We start from the raw sequence: 18,537 nt of genomic DNA, 5'->3' as shown, positions 1-18,537 counted from the left end.
TCGTCCTTTGACATTTGCAAATTTTTTCCATGTTTTTGTTCTTTAATTGGTTTATTCTTGTGCTGTTCTTACTGGTGCGTGACTAATAAATTACTCTCAATAGTAGAATCTTTTAATTTTGCAGCTTCCTTATGATTAAACAAACTTTAAGTTCAGAGTTTTTTAACTTTACAAGTTCCCTTCCTACAACTCCCTTTGTTGCTATTCTCTGTTATACCTGACAACATTTTTAATTGCATTCACTTTTATTACCTCAGGCAACTTTGACTTCTTATTACTTGTACAGTTTCATTGCAGATTAACTAGATTTACTTTTGAAGAATACCAGTCTTGCAAATATATCAAGTACTCAGATTTGCCAGTATATGTGGACCAAAAACGTCATCAAAAGACTGTGGAAACTCAAGGGAGGATAGAGAGGAGCCAAAGGGGGACAGATGGAGCCATGACAGTAATGTTTAATTGATAAGGTAACACTTCCTAAGCAGAATGGGTGGTTGTGGATACCCAAAGTGACCTCATAAATTCCCCAATCGAATCACCACTACTAATTACTATAATTTAGTTCATATTATGATATCATTTTGACTGACACATTTTTAGAGGATATTCTGCAAAATATATTCTGAAGAACAGGTTGAAGAACTTGCTATTGTTAGGCATGTCCCCTGTGGTTCCACATTGGGTTGAAAACACTCTTAGAATATAGAAACATTGTAATTGTCTCAAAAATGTCAAACTTTAAATAGGAAAATAAACCTGTGAGGACACAGAAAGACAGAGACATCCCTCTGTTAAATGACTTGTCAAAGGCTGTGAGTGTCTTCAATTTCAACAGGCTTTTTTTTTTTTTGCCTTCTGCTATTTACAGAAAAAGATACTAAACTGCAAGCTCTCCTGCTTGCTTTATGAAAGACCAATATCCACATAAATTTTTAAGAAAAAGAAAAGTTAGCATTTTGCATCTTAGCATACTACATATTCATATTGAAGGAACTCTACAAGCTATTGCTAAGTGCATAATGGAACTTGCTTCTTCCCACACAGTGAATTACCAGGACCCAGGTAGCAGTTACCTGACACTGCTCTTTTTCAGAAGGTGTATAATGAGTGTACAGATAGACACGTTAATATAGAGAGACAGTCAGAGGCTCAGGGGACTGAATACAACCACTAAACAAATTTGTTTTGCGTTTCTGGTCAAAATCCTCCATAAGCAGAGGCCACCAAAACTCTCACAGTCTAAGAAGTATTTAAGAGCATGCTTCAGGACATGCAGTTTCAGGTTTTGTGGTCCTAAATCTGCCTATGGATCCACTCTACAAAACAGCAACGTGACTTGTAATGTGAAGAGGCATCCTTGATAGTTCCAGAAGTGAACAGATGGGAAGGGTGCCAGTACCAATGTGTTTTGATGCCTGCAGTTACTCTTTACAGCACCTACCTAAGACACAGTCTAGCATGGTCCAAGGTTTGTTCTGTAGACTTTCCTCTGGAAGTGCTAACATTTCCACTGGAAGTGCATAGAAAGAAATGCAACAGTGCTGTAGGTGTGCATTGCTGCCAAAATGATCCATTCAGTGCTTTGGAATGGACTGAGTCATTGGCAAAAACCCACAATCAAGACAGTCGAGAACAAAATGTATTAAAAAACATACATTTGCTTATGTTACTAAAAATGGTAGATTGCCAAAAGTGACTAAGAATAATTGCTTCTTTATATTTCATTCTGCCTGTGCAATGAAATTAAATTGGTCTGCTTAGTCACATATTTTGCTTGGAGTCACTGTTTTACTCCCATGAAAGTCAAAGGGTTTCATACATTTTATTTTGATATGACAACATAAGCATTTAGAAAAAATAATAAGACAAAAATATCTATCCTATTTTCAACAGTGTAAAAATAAGTTCAGATGTTTTCACTGACACACAGTTTAATGAAAGGTTTTGCTTGAGGGACTAGATTTTTGGAACATAAAGCACATCCTTGAGAGAGGTCTGTTAGGAAGAAAGTCGTGAAATACTCCGTGAAGCTACACATGAAAGCTTTTTAATTGGGTGATAATTGACTATTCTATTTTTCCATTAGTAATATCTGGATCAGAATCAAAATGAATAAGAAAGAATCCTTCCTTTATAATGATTTTAGGTGACTGTAAAACTATTTAGTCCCTATTTTGAACCTGAAGAGCAAATAAAAAGTTTGAGGATATTTGCTGAAGTTTATGAAGCTCAGGACCTCTTCTAGATTCTTTTTTTATGCCATCCTATTTGCAAACAAAGATTTTTTTTTTCTCTGTTTTTAACTGTTCTGTTTTCATCATTGAAGTCGTGGCTACTGAATTAAGTGGTAAAAAGATAAATTTTCATGGTTACATCTCTGAATTAATTTGAAAGAAGATAAAGCAGAGGTATTTATGATATTTCATGATAGAAAAAAGATAATCTGTCCTTGAACCTTGTCCTCTAAGGATCAGTGCAGAGAGTCTTATTTTGATTAACTTGTAAAAGATGAATTAGGGATTGGGGGAAGGAGAACAAAGGAAAGGCGAATCCTTAATTACAATCTTAAGCAACTGTGTGCAATCATGTTTCAGGATTTTCTTGCCTGAATACATCTTATTAAGTTGGAACCATGCACTCAGACACTCCACAACTTGGAGAATGTAGATTGCTTCTAGTTGCTCTCTTTAAACCACTACTTCAGTTCACAAATGCCATGTTGAATTGCCTCCCTCTGATTAGAAGGGTGACATTGGAAATCACGTCTGAAAGTGAAGCTTAAAGACAAGAAAGACATAGCAATTAGATATTACATTTATTAAAAGAGTTATGCATGCTGCATTTGTGTATTCATAGACTAGAAACTAATTCAGAAATTAAAATTATTTTTAAAAAACCTTTGTGATCCAAACCAATTGTTTCCTTGCTGCTTTTTTTCTCATTGAAGTGACTTTATCCGCACATTACTTTATTAGTGTTGACAGCACACTTCATAGTATAATGTATAGTAGGAATGAAAAGTAATTATATATTCACATGGTTAGTTTGTTTATATCATGTCGACAATGCTTTTCTGGTAAATATAAACCAAAAGTCATTGGCCAAGGTGCATCTCTTACAGTTGCCCTTGGTACAGTCCATTGTTCTAAAAACAGTAGGTGTTAAAAATATTTTTGTCCGTGAAAAATGTCAGTTCAGCAGCTCTGCCAACAAACATTTGGAACCTCTGCTTTTTTTTTTTTTTTTTTTTTTTTCAGGAGGCGTGCTGACTCCTGGCTGATCACGTTTCAGCTGTGGATCTGTTTCGTTCTGCAGACCCAAACGGCTTCAGCAGTCCTGGAAGGAGGCAGAAAGTTTGTGCTGCCGCTTTCCCAGCCGGACCACGTCCGAACAAAGCAGGTACTCATCCCCCAGAGCGGCTGCCCCGAGCAGCTCCGGGGCTGCGGGGCTCTGCTGCCGGGCTCCAGCCCCAGCGTGACACCGAGCCTTCTCCTGCTGCCGGCCGGCGCGCACACTCCGCTCTCTCCACCCTTTATTCTGGGAAAGAACCCGGTTCAGTTATTCATCGTGTTTTTTACTTTTTTAAAATCCTCCTCTCCCTGCTCACCACCACCCCGCGGTATAAAGAGCGGGCAGGGAGGCGTGACAGCAGCTCTAGGGAGACACAGGGCAGCAGGGCTGCGAGGTTTTAAGTGCCCCGAGCAGATCGGTGGCGGCTCCGTGCCCTGCCCGGGGACCAGGAGAGGGACGGGGACCCCTGCCCAGCCCCGCGGCTGCCCCACGCAGGGCAGGAACGGGCAGGGAGCGTGGGCTTCACAAGCTGCAGGCTGAAAGGGCAAAGCTTTGAAGCAGGGACTCCGCAAGTTCGGTTTAGTTTTGCGACTTTGTCTTCACGCCTCGAAAGCTCAGTCGAAGCTTGTAGGACAAATTGCGTGGTGGGTTGTGGGGGGGGGGGGGGGAGAAGTAAAAAAAAAAAAAAAATTAAAAAAAAATCTTGAAGTCTCTCCTTCAACTCTCTGTCTCAAATGCAAATAGGGAGAGAGATTGGTTCCCGCCCCACCCCCTAGCCCGGCTCCTGATTTTTATCCAAAGGACTCCATCTGTATATCCTGTCAAGGAGGAGGAGGAGAAGAGGCGGGGGGTGGGGGAGTAGTGGGGCCGGGCAGGCTGCTGGCTCCCTGGATCCCGCTTCAATAGCCATCGCTGGGTCTCCGGGAGCTACAAAGAGTCCCTGTGCCGCCTCCGCGCGCCCTCGGACGGAGCTGGCAGCCGGCTCCAGCCACCGAGCCGTGATATCCCCTGCCCAGAGCACCATCCCCACCTCCTCTGCTTTCTCCCTCCCACCCCGCTCCTTCCCTCCCTCCTCTTCCCCCTCCTCCCGCAGCCACGATCCGCACCCAGTCGGAGCTGGGCTTGGCACCGGCACCCACTTCTCCCATCGTGTGCCCGGCGGCTGCCTGTGCAGTGCCGCGCCGTGCCGTGGAGGAGGAGGAGCGGAGCAGCGGCCGCGCTCCCATCCCCGTCTCCGCGGGCGCGGGCGAGTGCGCGGGCGGGCGCGCAGCCCCCATGCCCGGTGGGCGCCCCGCCGCCCGCAGCCCGGCCCCCCCTGCTTGGGAGCATCCCGCCTGCACTTCCCCGCGGAGGCACAGCCGGCCCTTGGAATTAAAATACTCACCACGCTGGGCAGCCGAGGGAGAGTGGGAGCAGGTAAGTGCCGGCTGCACCTGTGCCTTTCCTTGCTTTCCTTCCCCTCCCCGCTCCCCTCCCGTGTGGGCAGAGGGCGGTGGGAGCAGTGGCAGGAAAGGGCTGCGCGCTGCTCCTCCGCGCCCGCTCGCCCGGAGCGGCTGTGCCCGGAGCGGAGCCGCCGCTCTGCGGAGCCGGCGGGGGCGGCGCGGCCGCGGCCGCAAGTTTGGCATTCTCCGGGCTGGGGGCGGCCGGGACCGGCCGCGGGAGCGCCCAGCTCCAGGTGTGGCGGGGAAACCGTGGAAAGTGAGAGCACTGGGATTATAGGCGCGTGTGCACCTTCTGAGAAATAAGAGAACAATAGCATCACTCTTGACTCTTTGGAGAAGTCTCACAGACAAGCGGGGACGAGGGGTGGGGGAAGGGAGTACCACAGACTTTACAAAATGTAGGCAGCCCAAAGTCCTGACTGTCTCAGTCCTTTCTGCCAAGCCAAAGCGGCTGTCTTGCTTGGGCTCGAAGTCTGGCGGTGATGCTACAGTGCAAAATATTATAGAGACAATGAAATTTCCTGAGTTGTTTCCCAGAGCTTTTGTCCTTCTATGTCAAAGATGTTCTAGAGTTTGCAAATGTAAAAATTATGGGAGCTGTTTCTTTGATTAGTATTCAGCTGGTAAGGCTAGCTCTGCAGTGCTTGGCTGATGCTGACCCTTCCCCCTCCGCCCTGTCCCCCAATCCATCCACATATCCACACACGGGCATGTCCTGCTTTCCTACAATAGGCTGTGTACACCAGTAGCGAGAGGTTTGTCATCTGGATTCTCAGACTTCTAGTTGCTAATGGAGGCAAAAATACCCCTTGTTGAGATACGGTTTAGCTTTTATACTGCTTTCAAAAGGTGAAGTAGTTCAGGTGAGCCAAGATTCTACAAACGATGCCTTCCCCAGGATGTGGGAAAGGATAGGAGATGGATAATTGTGATGTGCTCTGAATCTGGGAACTGAAATGCTGATACTTTAATCTTCCCCCCTTGCAAGGATAAAATCTTGTGTTCTGATAGATAACTTGCTCAAGCCAAACCAGAGACTTGAAAGGGCAGAGTATACTTCATAGTCTCTCTAACAAGACATACTGACTTGCAGTTTTTCAGCTAAAACATAGGTGTTTGTGCAGCTTTGCAGAAAATAAATTGCTTTTCCAGGACAAATAAATTAATACATAAAAGAGCCAAACTCTTGAGCATGCCTGTTTCATAAGCAGTCTCTCCTTGGCTTTGATGCGTGACTTTACTTCTCTATCTTTATTATATCTACTAATTGTTTCTGTGTTGCATTATTTGAGTTTGCTGGGAATTGTTACTGGTGAAAGCGATGTACTTTGTTTCTGAGAAAGGTGGGTCTACACAACCCCAGGTGCAGAGCTGTTCAGATGGGCAGCAGCATGGAAGTTGCATAACTAAATTAAGTTTGCTTACCCTGTAGCTTCTGAAGGTACAACAGGTCAACAGATAAAGATCAGCTACAAAGTGATGCTGATTTTTTTCTCAGTAATATTGTATCAGTTTTAACAATGCAAAAGTGAAGTGAGTATATTTGGAAATGGTACGATTGTGCCTCAATAGAGCTAGTTCAGTGCAAAGGATGTGTTAGCACCTTTGGAGGAAAAAAAGAACACAAAAACCACTTAACAAACCCAGAACAACTATCCAAGGACTAAATGTGCTATTATTTTTAAGTCCTTTTGCACAATTTTATAGCTTTTCAGTCTGCAACTACCAGGGGATCTAATCTAGACATCTAGACACACATTTACTTTATTATATTTATTATTTATTTATAAGTAAAATTCAAAAAACAATTGCAGGAAAATCCACAGTAAGGGAGGGCCTAGCTCTGACAGCTTTTAATATTAAGTATGTGCAATATCTAGGGTTTGAGTACTCAATAAAGGTTTAAAACTACCAGGAATATTAGGAATATATCAAAGGTAATATTCTGAGCTACCACTGCATGTTAGAAATGTGTGTCAGTTAATGTGAGTGAAAATACAAACATCAGTAATATAGCCTATTTTCTTGCAAAAAGCCATTAAAGATTACAATTTTAATCAAGGAACATTTCACCCTTATAATGGGAGAATTTACTGTAATTAAAGGCTGATGTGGGTCATTAGAATAGTGTTAAAAGTCAGATGACAGCCTCACAACTCTCCTTAGTCTACTTTCATTGATTTAATAGCAAGGCACTATTGATTATTTGCTACTGATTAAGTAGGAAAATATTTTTAAGTTTTCATGTAAAAGTGTAATTGTAAAGCATTTGTACAGCAGCAGAATTTTCTGATGAGAAGAATGGATATAATATCCACATAGATTTTCGCCTATCCTTTTCACGTATGACTGTGTATACGTACACATTCCCACATTTTTCTGTGTTTCTTCAGCAGTGAGAGACTTGACTGAAGAAAATCATTACTAATGAAAGACCTTATATTGTTCTACTCCAACTTAAATTCCTACTTTGCTATAAACCTGACTAAGCCTTTTCTCAAAGGGATTCAACTCACAAATTGACTCCCATGTGTGATGAAAATAGAAAATATTTTAAACTTCAGCTGGTTTACAGATGAAGATAGTGCTTGGGAGTCAGTCCTAGTGATGTCTAGTAAGTTTTTGTGAGTGTTTTCAGTCTATTGACTTCGGTATCTGATGCGTTCAGCGGTTCTTCAATGAAGGCCTTTCTTGAGCCATTCCTTTTCCTTTAGTTTATCACACACATTTTTTTTTTCATGTACGCTTTCATGCTGCTACTGGGTATTGTTTTCTCGTGGCTATAAAAATCATTAAATTCTGTCTGAGGCAGGGTGCATAAAATAGATGGTTACTTCAGTTCTTCCTGTCAAACCAGGCTTAACTCTAAGCAGTAATGCAGGAGTGCCTCCTCTGGGAATTCAGCAGTTCTGCAAGAAAGTCATCCCTAGGCATTGTGTGACGTTCTTCAGCTGAAATGAGGCTGCAAAAATTAAGCTCGTGGAAATTTAAATATTTGCCTTGATTGGTCCCAGATCCAAAAATACTGCTGGTGTTTCTTTTCAATAACTGATCAAATTAGCATAATCCTTCCCATCCGCTTAGATCTTTCAAATGCACCATGGCAAGGTGAAAAACCAATAAAACCCTTTCACATGGAGAAAATGATCTTAGAAAAAAGATCTTTCTTCTGCTAATTTGTATGGGGAAGAAAACAAACTTACCAAGAACCCAAACAATTTAGCACTCTAGACACGTGCAATCTTATGATCAACTGCAGAGCAGTGTAAAAGACCAAAGCTGTTGCCTGGTTTTCTGTACGAAATTTTTTAAAGCCATATAATTTATTGCAGTGTACCTCGTGTTTTTCTATCATCTCATCAGGTCCTTTCACCTGAGTCAGAGGGTATTGGAGCCAGTTTAGTGTAACAGTGCCATATGTTTGGAGCAGTGATAGTTTTTTGCTAGATAACCAGATGCAGACTGCAGGATGTGCACTACATTTACAGATCTCCCATGTGAATATTTAGGCCAGTTAGCGGCAGGAGGTTGTGGTCTGTAGTTGTAATGTCATCTGGCACAGGGAGTTAATAGGTTTCATCGTACTGCCTTGACTTGCAGAGCTTCATTTCATCACAGGGTCCCCACCTCTCTTGCTCCAAGGCACCCTCCTTTCCTTTTTTTCTTTCTCTCAAAAAAGTGATAACCAGACACTGCAATTTACACCGTAATTAGACGTGTTATCTTCTCAAAACCTTTTTGTCTCAAGGATCACATTCCTGTTCATGTGCCTGTGGAGGAGTCCCCTGTAATATTTAAGATGTGTGACATGGAGGAGCTGCAGACTTGTAGCAAAGGGGAATTTTCTCTGCCACTACATGTAACACCCTGTCCAATGGGCATTGTAAAATTGAATGTCAAAGCATAAATATTACAGTGAGGGCAGTCCAGCTGTCAGGGGGCTCACCTGCTGGTTCTACTTTGTTTAAGGGATCATGGTTCAAGATCCAGTGGCAACAGTCACCCTTGGAATTATTTCAACACCCTGGCTCAGATTTTACTGAATGACTAAAGTAGAGAAAAAACAAAAAGCCCCATGGAATAACTATGCATTGTTGACCAAGCTAATGCAAGATTTACTTGCAGATGGTGGCTGCTCAGTCAGTGAGGTCCATATTTTGGACCTCAGTAAATTTTGCAATGGTATCAAAAAATTAAGAAATTCGATGAAAGGAGAATAATTGGGCCGGGGGGAGGACAAGGGAAGAGAAGGCAATAAAATAGGAGTGGTAAATTCTTCAGTTACAACTCCAATGCATGGCTGACAGTGAGATTTCAAACTAGAGTAATGCAATCCAGACTGGTGGAGTTTAGTAATGGAAAAGGGTTTGGATTTCCACTTCTTCCTGAAGCATTTTACACATTAGAAACACTTGAGGACAAAATATGCTGAAGGACAAAATCCTTAGTTGGGTTGAAGAGGTTGACAGGAAAATGATATGGTTCATAGATTAGGCTGGCACTGTGACACTGGTAGCAATGTGTGAGCAGAAGTCTGCAGCAATTTGCATTTTGGCTGCAAAGGTTAGGTGGTGCAAAGATGATCTCAAGAGCATTCAGCAAATTGCCCTACAGGGCTGGGGAAATCTCAGATGTGGGGAAGGAGGGCTTCCATGATATCTCTGAGACTGAAAACTTGTCCTTATCTGCTGGTGCTCATTGTGACACGCAAACAACACTAGACTTGATGAGCTGTTTTAGAAATTATGGAGTGAAGCAAAATATTCAGAGAGATTTTCAGTGGGTGTAAATTACCCTTAATTGCTTGCAGTGAGGGGGACTATTCCTTTAAGTTGAGGATCTTATTCATGATCTGATTGTTTTCAACAAATCAAGATTGCCCCTTGGAGACAGTGCATAATAGTGTCTTTTTGACATTAGCAGATTGTTTTGGAAAAGTAGAGTAGTAACATTTTTCAGTTTAGCAGTGTATATCAATACACTGTGGCTTAAATATAGGTTGTTTTTTTTTTTTTACAGCAGATGGGAGAAAATGTAAGGTTTATGATGTATATTGAATGAAAAGGTTATTATGTTTTTTCAAATGTGTATTATTCAGTCTGAGATTTTATATATCAGCCATCTATTTAAGAACATAAGCAATTATTTTTTTTTGTTTAGTTTTTTGGGGTTTTTTGGGTTTTTTTGATTCTTACAGCTGTTCACTTGGACAGCATGTTACTGCTTAGTTGAGACGTGCTACCTGCACTGTCCAGATCACATAACATGCTCTCCAAATTACACACCAGTTCTATTACTTTGTGTTTTTCATATTTGTTATTTCCAGGACTACATATAAAGCAAATAGGGAAAACAAACTTAGATATGAAAGCTAGAGCTTAATGCTTTAAATGCACTAGCAGACAATTTTAATTTTAAAGGCCTAAGTTACTTTTTAGGTTGGCAAGTGTGAATGGGGAGATATGATTTGGTTTACCCCTATTTGGGAGGGCAGTAGCATTTGGGAGATCAGAAACAAGATGTAAAGGTACACTTTTATTCTAGGGTAGTTATTATATCAAAAGTGTAAATATTTCTCAGGTTCTTTTTATATTCTGAATCTTGTTTGTGCAGAAAGAGATAGCGTTTCCTAAAAGAGCATCTTTAAACAAAAAGTACTGAGTGGTTGCAGGTCAGTTTTGCCATCACACTCAAGTCAGTAAACACAGATGACAGTGAAGACACTGGAATCAGAGCACTGAATACGCTCTGTCACAGTCAGTGTTAGTTTTATCCACTGCTGCAAGTGCAACCCTGAAATCTCAAGCTGTGACTTAATGAAGAAAAAAAAACACCAACAGTACCTCTTAGTTTTCAATTTTATGAATGCTATGACGTTGCTTACGTGGTCTTGTGAACTTGATACTTATGGACATCATAGAACAGGTGATGTTGAAGTGCTAGTTATGCTTGGACAAAAAATCTGTATAAAATTATCTGTCTATCTATGTATCTATCCATCCATCCATGCATCTCAGTAAGAAGGGTAATGAAATGCAATTTAATAAATAATTCTTCCCAAAACAGAAATTATTTTTAAATATAAAGAGGCTTATGCTCTTGGAGGTATCACATATAAAAGGCAATGTGCTGGAAGAACTATAAATAAAAACCTTTAAAAAAAGGGCTTTGAGAGGAATAGGAAGACTTATCCTGAGGAAGAGAAAAAAGAGAGGGAAGAGTGTTTCAGAGCAGAAAGTGCTGCCACACAGCTGAATAAAAATAATTGGAATTTTGGAGTCTGTGTGGTGAAAGTATTTGAGAATGAGTAAACCACAACAACGTTTTTTTTCCAGGAGGTGTGAGTATTCTGCTTTTCATCAGATTGTGCTGTCTAGCATATGGACTGTTTTTCAGTTGGTATTTTGGGTGCGTTTTTCAGTTCTGTGCTGTGGTGTGTGGCTGGGGACCATGGCACTCCATATGGTGGCTTTCATACTTTCCTGCAGGTGTAAAAGAAAGGATATAAGAGAACACTGTTCGAGATAAAGGTTAGAGCAATTCTAGGTTTGAAATGTCTGTTCTGAGCAAGAACAAGACATTTCAAACTGCTTAGTGCAAAGACTCTAACATATTGTAAATGTTTTAGTGACATTTCTTAAGAAAATCCATTTTGTATTTTTATCTCTGTTAAATAACAATCTGCTGCCTCTTTGAAATAAACTGACAGTTTATCAATATCAGATGTCTTTAACATGATGTAACTTAGACACAGAGAGGGGAAATCAAGGATGCATAAACAGCCTCTACTACAAACAACACTTAACGTAGCTGAGCAGAGCAGTAGGAAGTGAACATATCACAGGGAAAGCGCAGCTACTTCCTTAACACTCATTGGCAGCCCTCTCAGTAATTACTGTCATATGGTCATGATTTACCCAAAGGGCCAGATCAAAACTGAGTTATGACTAGTTGGGATTAATCATTTCAACCTAGGCTCTTCTAACGAGGATGACACCTGCTTGTTAATCCTGCTGTGAAAAGAATTTTGGTCCATGTTGAAGTGACATCTTATAACTGTAGCATCATGTTTTCAAAATTAGTGTCTTTAGGTAAGGCTTGCTTATTCTTTTCATTTTGCCTGTAGGGAGACACTGGATTTTCCTATTTGGAAGCTTTCAAATTGCTTCTGCTTAGCAAACACGCTCAGTGGGTTTGTGGTTTATCCCACCAGCCTCTAAGCAAAGCCTTTCTGGTGCAGGGCAGTACCACAGAAGGGATTACAATAAAAAGGCTTTAAATACAGTCTGTAATCAGAAGAGCTTTTTATTTGTTTCATGTTTCTGCCCTCTAGGTACCTTTGGCAGCACAATGCACAGGCGTTCTGCAGCTGAAAGGGCCTGACATACTGAAAACAGATAGTGGATATTGCATTTCACTCAGTTTTAGTAGTAATGGGTAGGACTATGATAATCAGTCCAGAGTGTTTAATGTGTATGTGATTTAATGTCTAGCCTTTTTAGATTAATTAAAAGTATAAAGGATGAAATCTTCTTTCTTCCGTGGCTTCCTAAGTAGCAGCAGTTCACTCCAAATTAATGCCGTTATCTATTTTAATTTCATCCTTATTTCCACTTCATGTTTGGCACTTCATGAATGCTTCTTGTCTCCCTTATTGCTCACTTGGACAAGGAGGATGTCTGTTTAGAAGACAGCTTTGCTTATCTGGTGATTCTTCTAAAAGGCAAAGCAATGTTTGGTTCTGACTGACAGAATTTATACTTTTAAAAATATTATGCTAAGTATATATTTTTACATGGGCAGAGGAGGCTCACAGTCATAAAAAGCAGAAAACAGTCTTGTTTAAGTATTGAAGTTTCTCTTTCTAAAAAAATAAATGTTTTTTTATTAGTAAGTCCTATTAGTTATGAAATGATTAATTTTTTAAATAAAAACTGATTTAAATTTGTTAATTCTGGAAAATCATTTATAATTAAATCAAGGTTTCAGAGAAAATACAAAAGGACATTATCTTCTGATCTTTCTGGGCATATTTCTGTATAAATATATAAAGTAGTCTAACATGTTTCTTACAGTGCCTGACATTTGCTTTAGGAATGTAGTGAAATTGAGTGGGGAGACTCAGGGCCTTTTACCAGGTCAGATTCAGATAAGAACACATCATAGCATCTGGTGTACTGTGACTAAGAATCAATCAAATTGTTCCGATTCATCTTATGCACCTTCATTTTACTTTTGAGTTATATGGAAGACAGTTAATCTAGGATGTATCCCTGCCATTATTACAACTTGGTGTCTCTAGCTGGTTTGTAATTATATCATAGTAATGTTAAGTAAAGGAGACCATGGCAGACAGAAGAGAAAATATCAAACCAAATGACTGTAAATAATAACTACACTTACTTTGATTGTTTTAAAGAGGAACAATTTTAGCATTTATACTGGAAAAAAAAACAAACCCTGGTGTATTATGAGAACATTTAGGAGAAAACTTTATGGCTATAAATAGAGTTGTATCAGCAGTAGTAATGCCATCCAAGAAGTTTGCTATAAACTTGGAGAGATTTATGCAAACTCATTGGTGTTGATGAGGAGAAAAGTAATGAATAAACAGTTTCCATGCGTGATGTGAAAACTGCAAAGAATTTGCATTCTCTAAAAAAAAAAATTAAAATTCTGACTACAGTTCTTGTCTTTTTCCTGGATAGGTACCCATTACACCATTTCTTTGGTGAAGGCTGTTCAGCAGTGGTGACATCTTCCAATCGGCCACTCTGCAGATTATCATCTCTGGACTCCCAGCTGACACCCTGCCGGAGGCTAGAGCTACTGAGACAACTGGAATTGTGCCTGCTTTGGTCAAGGCTTTTTCTTTCACCGAGGAGAAAAAAAAAAAAAAAAAAAGATGAAGTTGGGAAAAGTGGAGTTTTGCAATTTTCTTCAGATACTCTCTCTTTTCTTGTGTCTTTCTGGGATGAATCAAGCAGAGATCACAAGGTCCAGGTCAAAGCCCTATTTTCAATCAGGGAGGACGAGAACCAAACGCAGCTGGGTGTGGAATCAGTTCTTTGTGCTGGAAGAATACATGGGTACAGACCCACTCTATGTAGGAAAGGTAGGGGATTTAAATAAACTTTGGAGGGTGCAGATGCTTGCTTGCTGATGTGTTTATATGATGCAATCTAAAAATTGTGATTCTGTTAGCTCAGAACAGCAACACATTGCATTCTCGTAAGAATTCAAGGTTCCTGTTGCAATTTTCTTTAAGACCTCTGTATATTAGCACTGCTTGTTTAACAGAGTACAGTAATGAAACTATTTCACCACCGTTGATAGGAAGAAAATATTTATTCCTTATACTAGGTTTTAAAACAGAGTAACATAACAATGAGTATTCTTTTTTAAGAGTTAACAGGTAGTCCGAGAAAAGAAGTTCTGTATGTTATGTTGTTTGCTCCCTAAAACTCAGCACTACTGAAAGCAAGAGAGAAAGAATCAGGCTCTGTGGGTGTGATGAGTGAAAAGGAGGGCATGTCTGCATTACTGCTTTTCTTTGACATTGCCTGGCTGGCAGATTGTCACCTTGGGGGCCTCGCTGTCCTCTGTGCACAGCACAGCCTTGTGGCTTCACCTCGCCTGTGGTGGGCACGGGTCCAGTAGAGAGCCAGCCCTTTTACATCAAGGCATCCCAAATGGTTCTCTCTGAGCGCCCGTCGCTGCACATGGAGCACACTGAGCACAGCTGTGAATCCGGGACTTAGCTCATTTACTGCCTTGTGCTAGTGGGTAATGCGCTGCCTTCAGCAATTATGCAGGGGAAAAAAAAGCCCACACAACAAAACCTCCTCTTGTGTTTCTCTGTAACATTTATGTGTAATCATCTTATTGAAAGGAAAACCCATTTTCTCGGTAATATCAGAATCAATAAATAGACTTTCTCATTAAAATACAGCAAATGCATAGAAAACAAGGGAGTGACAGCTTTTGGCACAACAGCACGCTTACAGAAAAAGAGATGAAGTAATCTGAAATCCACTGCTTCAAATATACCAGTGCAATGAATTTCAGCTTACTTAATTCATCCTACTGAGACAAAACCTTAATGTTTGTGTTAATGCAGTTAAGCACTTAGAATTTAATCACGCCAACGGAATAATCAAGTTAAATAGGGAACTGCTTTCATGATTGCAGCTGTCTTTGTGTTTAGGTGCTTTTCTGAATTGGGACTGGTACTTTGCATTATTGAACCCTTAAGAAAGGTGAACTAGAATCATAAATGTCATCTTGTGGTGATGTTACAGAGGTCTTGAAAGTTTTGGTAAAGTTTTACATTAAGTAGCAGTATCCATTCTGATGCCACACAGTTGCTGGTTGCCTGTGTGGGTTTGTCTTTTAGGCAAATTTGTCCTCAGGTTGGAGTTTCTCTTGTGGCTCTGGAAATGGCCTATTTGGCATCCTTTCCTACAGATAAAAAAAGAAGTGTGGCTTGCAAATTTGAATTTCTCTCCTGGAAAGGAAGTGTCTTGAAATACTTGAGTGAAGACTAGTTTTGATCTGTAGTAATTCTCATATTCAGTCGATTGCTATATTATGGCAAAAAATGCTGTGGTAGTGCTGTAGTACATGATATTTGCATGCATGTGGTTATTTTTAGCTTCACAGTCTGCTCTTTCCCGTCCTTTGCAAGAGTCCTAGGATTCACAAGCAGATATGTTCCAAAACACAACCTTTTTTTTTTTCCCCTGAAACATTCTGTGCCCAGTCTGCTTTTGTATCAGCAGTATGAATTGTTGGCTCAGGAATTTGTACCAGCAATCCATTTTGTAGGAAAAGCAGATAAAAATTTTCACTTACAAAAAGAAGCCCATCTTCCTGGAAACACAGTCCTTGCTGAGCATCTTGTAAGATAAGACGTGCCCAGTTCCTAACCTTTTCACTGTAGAGGCTTTTCACTATGTGGCTCCTGAGGTGCAGTCATGACCGAAGCCACATTCCCACACAGGGGAGCAAAAAGGTGAATAAGTGAATTTCTTTCTGTGTCTTAACGTATTATGTGTAGCACCACTACAAGCGTGGCTGAAGTGAGCAGCAGTCGCCTTCCTCCCCTCTTCTCTTAAAAACATTGTTGCTCTTGATTCAAATCCTTTGCAGGCAGGTAGGGACAGAGGAAACCGAGATTTGGATAGGAAGGATGGATTTTTTTTCCTCTCTCTCTTTTTTTTTTTTTTTTTTCCCCCTTGGTAAGGAAGCTGCAGCAAGCAAAAAGCTCTCATAACTCACTTTTCTCATCAAATGAAGTGGAAGCAGGAACCAGACTCTGCAGAGTGCTCTGCTTCTGGGGAGGCCAGTCCTGCCCTGCCTGACGTTCAGGATGCTTTGCAGGGTGCCAGTCTTAGTGCACATCCAGGAAGGACGGACCTTCCTCCAGCTTTTAAGGGCTGTGAGATAAAAAGGCTTCAGAAACACTCCAGCAAATGGAGCTGTAATGGGAAATGCTGTCTCCTTGCCACTATTCAATTTTACAAAGCCCTAGGCAATTCTGGTTGGATGGCAGCATTTGGGGGATGTTAGGGTTACATGGCAAATCATTCAAGAGTTGTGAAATACCAATGTTAATTCCGTGTTCAGCACTAGCTCTGTCCTCCTGGGTGTCTGCCTGCTGACACTTTAATTACATGATCATGCTGGGTAAAATCCTATTCCTTGTAAATAATGTAGTAGGATTCCTATTCATCTCAGTAAAACAAGTCCTTCCCTTAATTTTTCAGTGTTTTCATGTTTGTTTAACAAGGCTTCACATCTATACCTGAGCATCTCTACTGCAGCCTTCTTTCCTGATATCCTTTTTTCGCTTTCCTAAATGCATATGTATTTTTTTTACTAAGGCAGCAGGGCCTGTTTCTCATGTGACTCTGGAGAAACCTCTGGAGGAGTTCCATTAATTTCACTCTAATAGGAGTCAGAGGTGACATAAGTTTGGTGCCTTTTTTTATTCACTTCTTTTAAAATTTAGGTCCTTCCTCTCTATGATATGAATTTGAATCATCTTGGATGTAATTTCGAGCACTTCTTGGGAGGTGCTTAACATGTAATCAGACTGTGGACTGAAGCATATACAGTTCTTTTCTGTCGGTCAGCACAACACGTGTTTATGCTCACTCGAAGGGCTGAAGCATTTAACTGTTTAACACATTAAACTGTTTGGATAGGCACTGTTCTCCTCCAGACATGCCACGTAGGAGGTGAGGCAGTTAACTGTGATGCTTATTGAGCTAGAAGCATAGCTGGCTTCTGTTTTCTGGAAAATGTTTACTACTGCTTGGTAATATGTTTTTGTAAAATGCCTTACTCTATATTTTCCTTGTAAATTATGGTAATGGAGAATCTATTTCGAAAAAAGATAGTATAGAGCAGTTTTAAGTGAAACATAAACACCTAAAATTAGGAAAAATTTTTTTGAATATGCTATTATGTTGAATATTTGAAAAGTTGCATACAGTCTTGCAATTGAAGTTTCCATGGGTACACATTGGCAAAAAGGGGTATAGTAAAAGTAGAACTTGAACATTTTGTTGGTCCTTTTTTGGTTTTGTTACATAACTATCAGATATCCAGAGTTTGGAGGTTTTTTGGTCTGATGCGTTGGGTTTTTTTATTATTATTTGTTTTAATCTGTTTTCTGCTGCAAGAGTATCAGTCTCATCAAAGGCATTATAATGACACAAAATCTCTGCCAGTAGTAATTTCATTTTTCTTATTAGAAAGTTTAGAAAATCCCAAACAAACAAAAGAAGCCACAGACATACCTGAAGAAGTGAAAAAGATCTTTGAACTCCATGTGAGATGTTGACTGATAGCTGGCTTCACTGTTTTCTTTAGGATCCAAACCAACTCTCCTTTTCCAATGGCTCTAAATTTAGGTATAGGTAAAGGGCCATTTCAAGCTTTTTGCAGAATTGAATTTTTCCCTTGAGATCTTGCTGACATATGAAGGATGAAAAATAAAACCTGGAGACTTTTGACCGAGCACAAACCCAATAAATTAGTATGTAACTTTGAGAGGCTCATTGGCAATTCTCAAAAATAATGCTTTGAACTCATAAGATGCCCTGAGTGTTGTTTTTTATTTATAATGTAAGAGAAAGTAAAGCGTAAGTCCTAACCTGCATTTTCTATATTGTAAAAGCAAGAAAAGGTTAAATGAGTGAACTAAGAGCCCATAGTTTCCTAGATCTCAGAGTCATTGCCTTTGAACACAATTTTACCTGCCTCTTCTGACTGTTTTAAGATTAATAAACCTGTTGGATTCTATTTGGACAAAAGTGCATAAAAGCTAATATTTGCATTATTATTTCCTAGAGTAGTACAGAATGAGGTGCATGTGAAATAAGAAATGAAGTTAAGCTTTTCTTAAAAAAATATGTCATATAAGAGAATTTGCAAGTTCTACAAGTTTTAAGAGAACTTAAAGGAAGGATGGGTTTTTAAAGCACCCATATAACAAGTTCATGTTATTATTAGCATAGAGAGTGGGCAGTATTTTTTCCAGTCTCCTCATTTTGGAGGGAAGGAGGCTGCATAGGAGAGGATACTGGGGTTTTAGATTAATGCTTTGTTTTTCAAAGGTGCTGGTGAATATTTCAATAAGGTGACAGAATTACTCACATACTATATTTATCTGTGGTGTGACCTTGTCTCAGGCCATACAGATGCAGTCAGCAGTAGGGCTCTTTTCATAGAATCATAGCCTGACGATTTCAGATGTGGCTGATGAATTTTGACTGAGTTGGATAATAAGTGT

The 18,537-nt window shown here is 40.2% G+C and overlaps 1 protein-coding gene across 1 annotated transcript in view; it reads left to right on the top strand.

Annotated features, from left to right (window-relative positions):
- Positions 1 to 4,603: 4,603 nt before the first annotated feature.
- Positions 4,604 to 18,537, top strand: part of CDH7 (cadherin 7) — an 83,460-nt gene continuing 69,526 nt past the window's right edge. Inside the window, exons 1-2 of the mRNA XM_058026028.1 lie at positions 4,604 to 4,710; positions 13,445 to 13,851. Coding sequence (XP_057882011.1) covers positions 13,642 to 13,851 — 210 coding nt within the window. The 5' untranslated portion in view covers positions 4,604 to 4,710; positions 13,445 to 13,641. The remainder of the gene's footprint in view (positions 4,711 to 13,444; positions 13,852 to 18,537) is intronic.

This window comes from Melospiza georgiana, chromosome 1 (genome assembly GCF_028018845.1).
Source record: "Melospiza georgiana isolate bMelGeo1 chromosome 1, bMelGeo1.pri, whole genome shotgun sequence".
Taxonomy (NCBI): Eukaryota; Metazoa; Chordata; class Aves; order Passeriformes; family Passerellidae; genus Melospiza; species Melospiza georgiana.
This window is presented reverse-complemented; position numbering and strand designations above follow the sequence as displayed.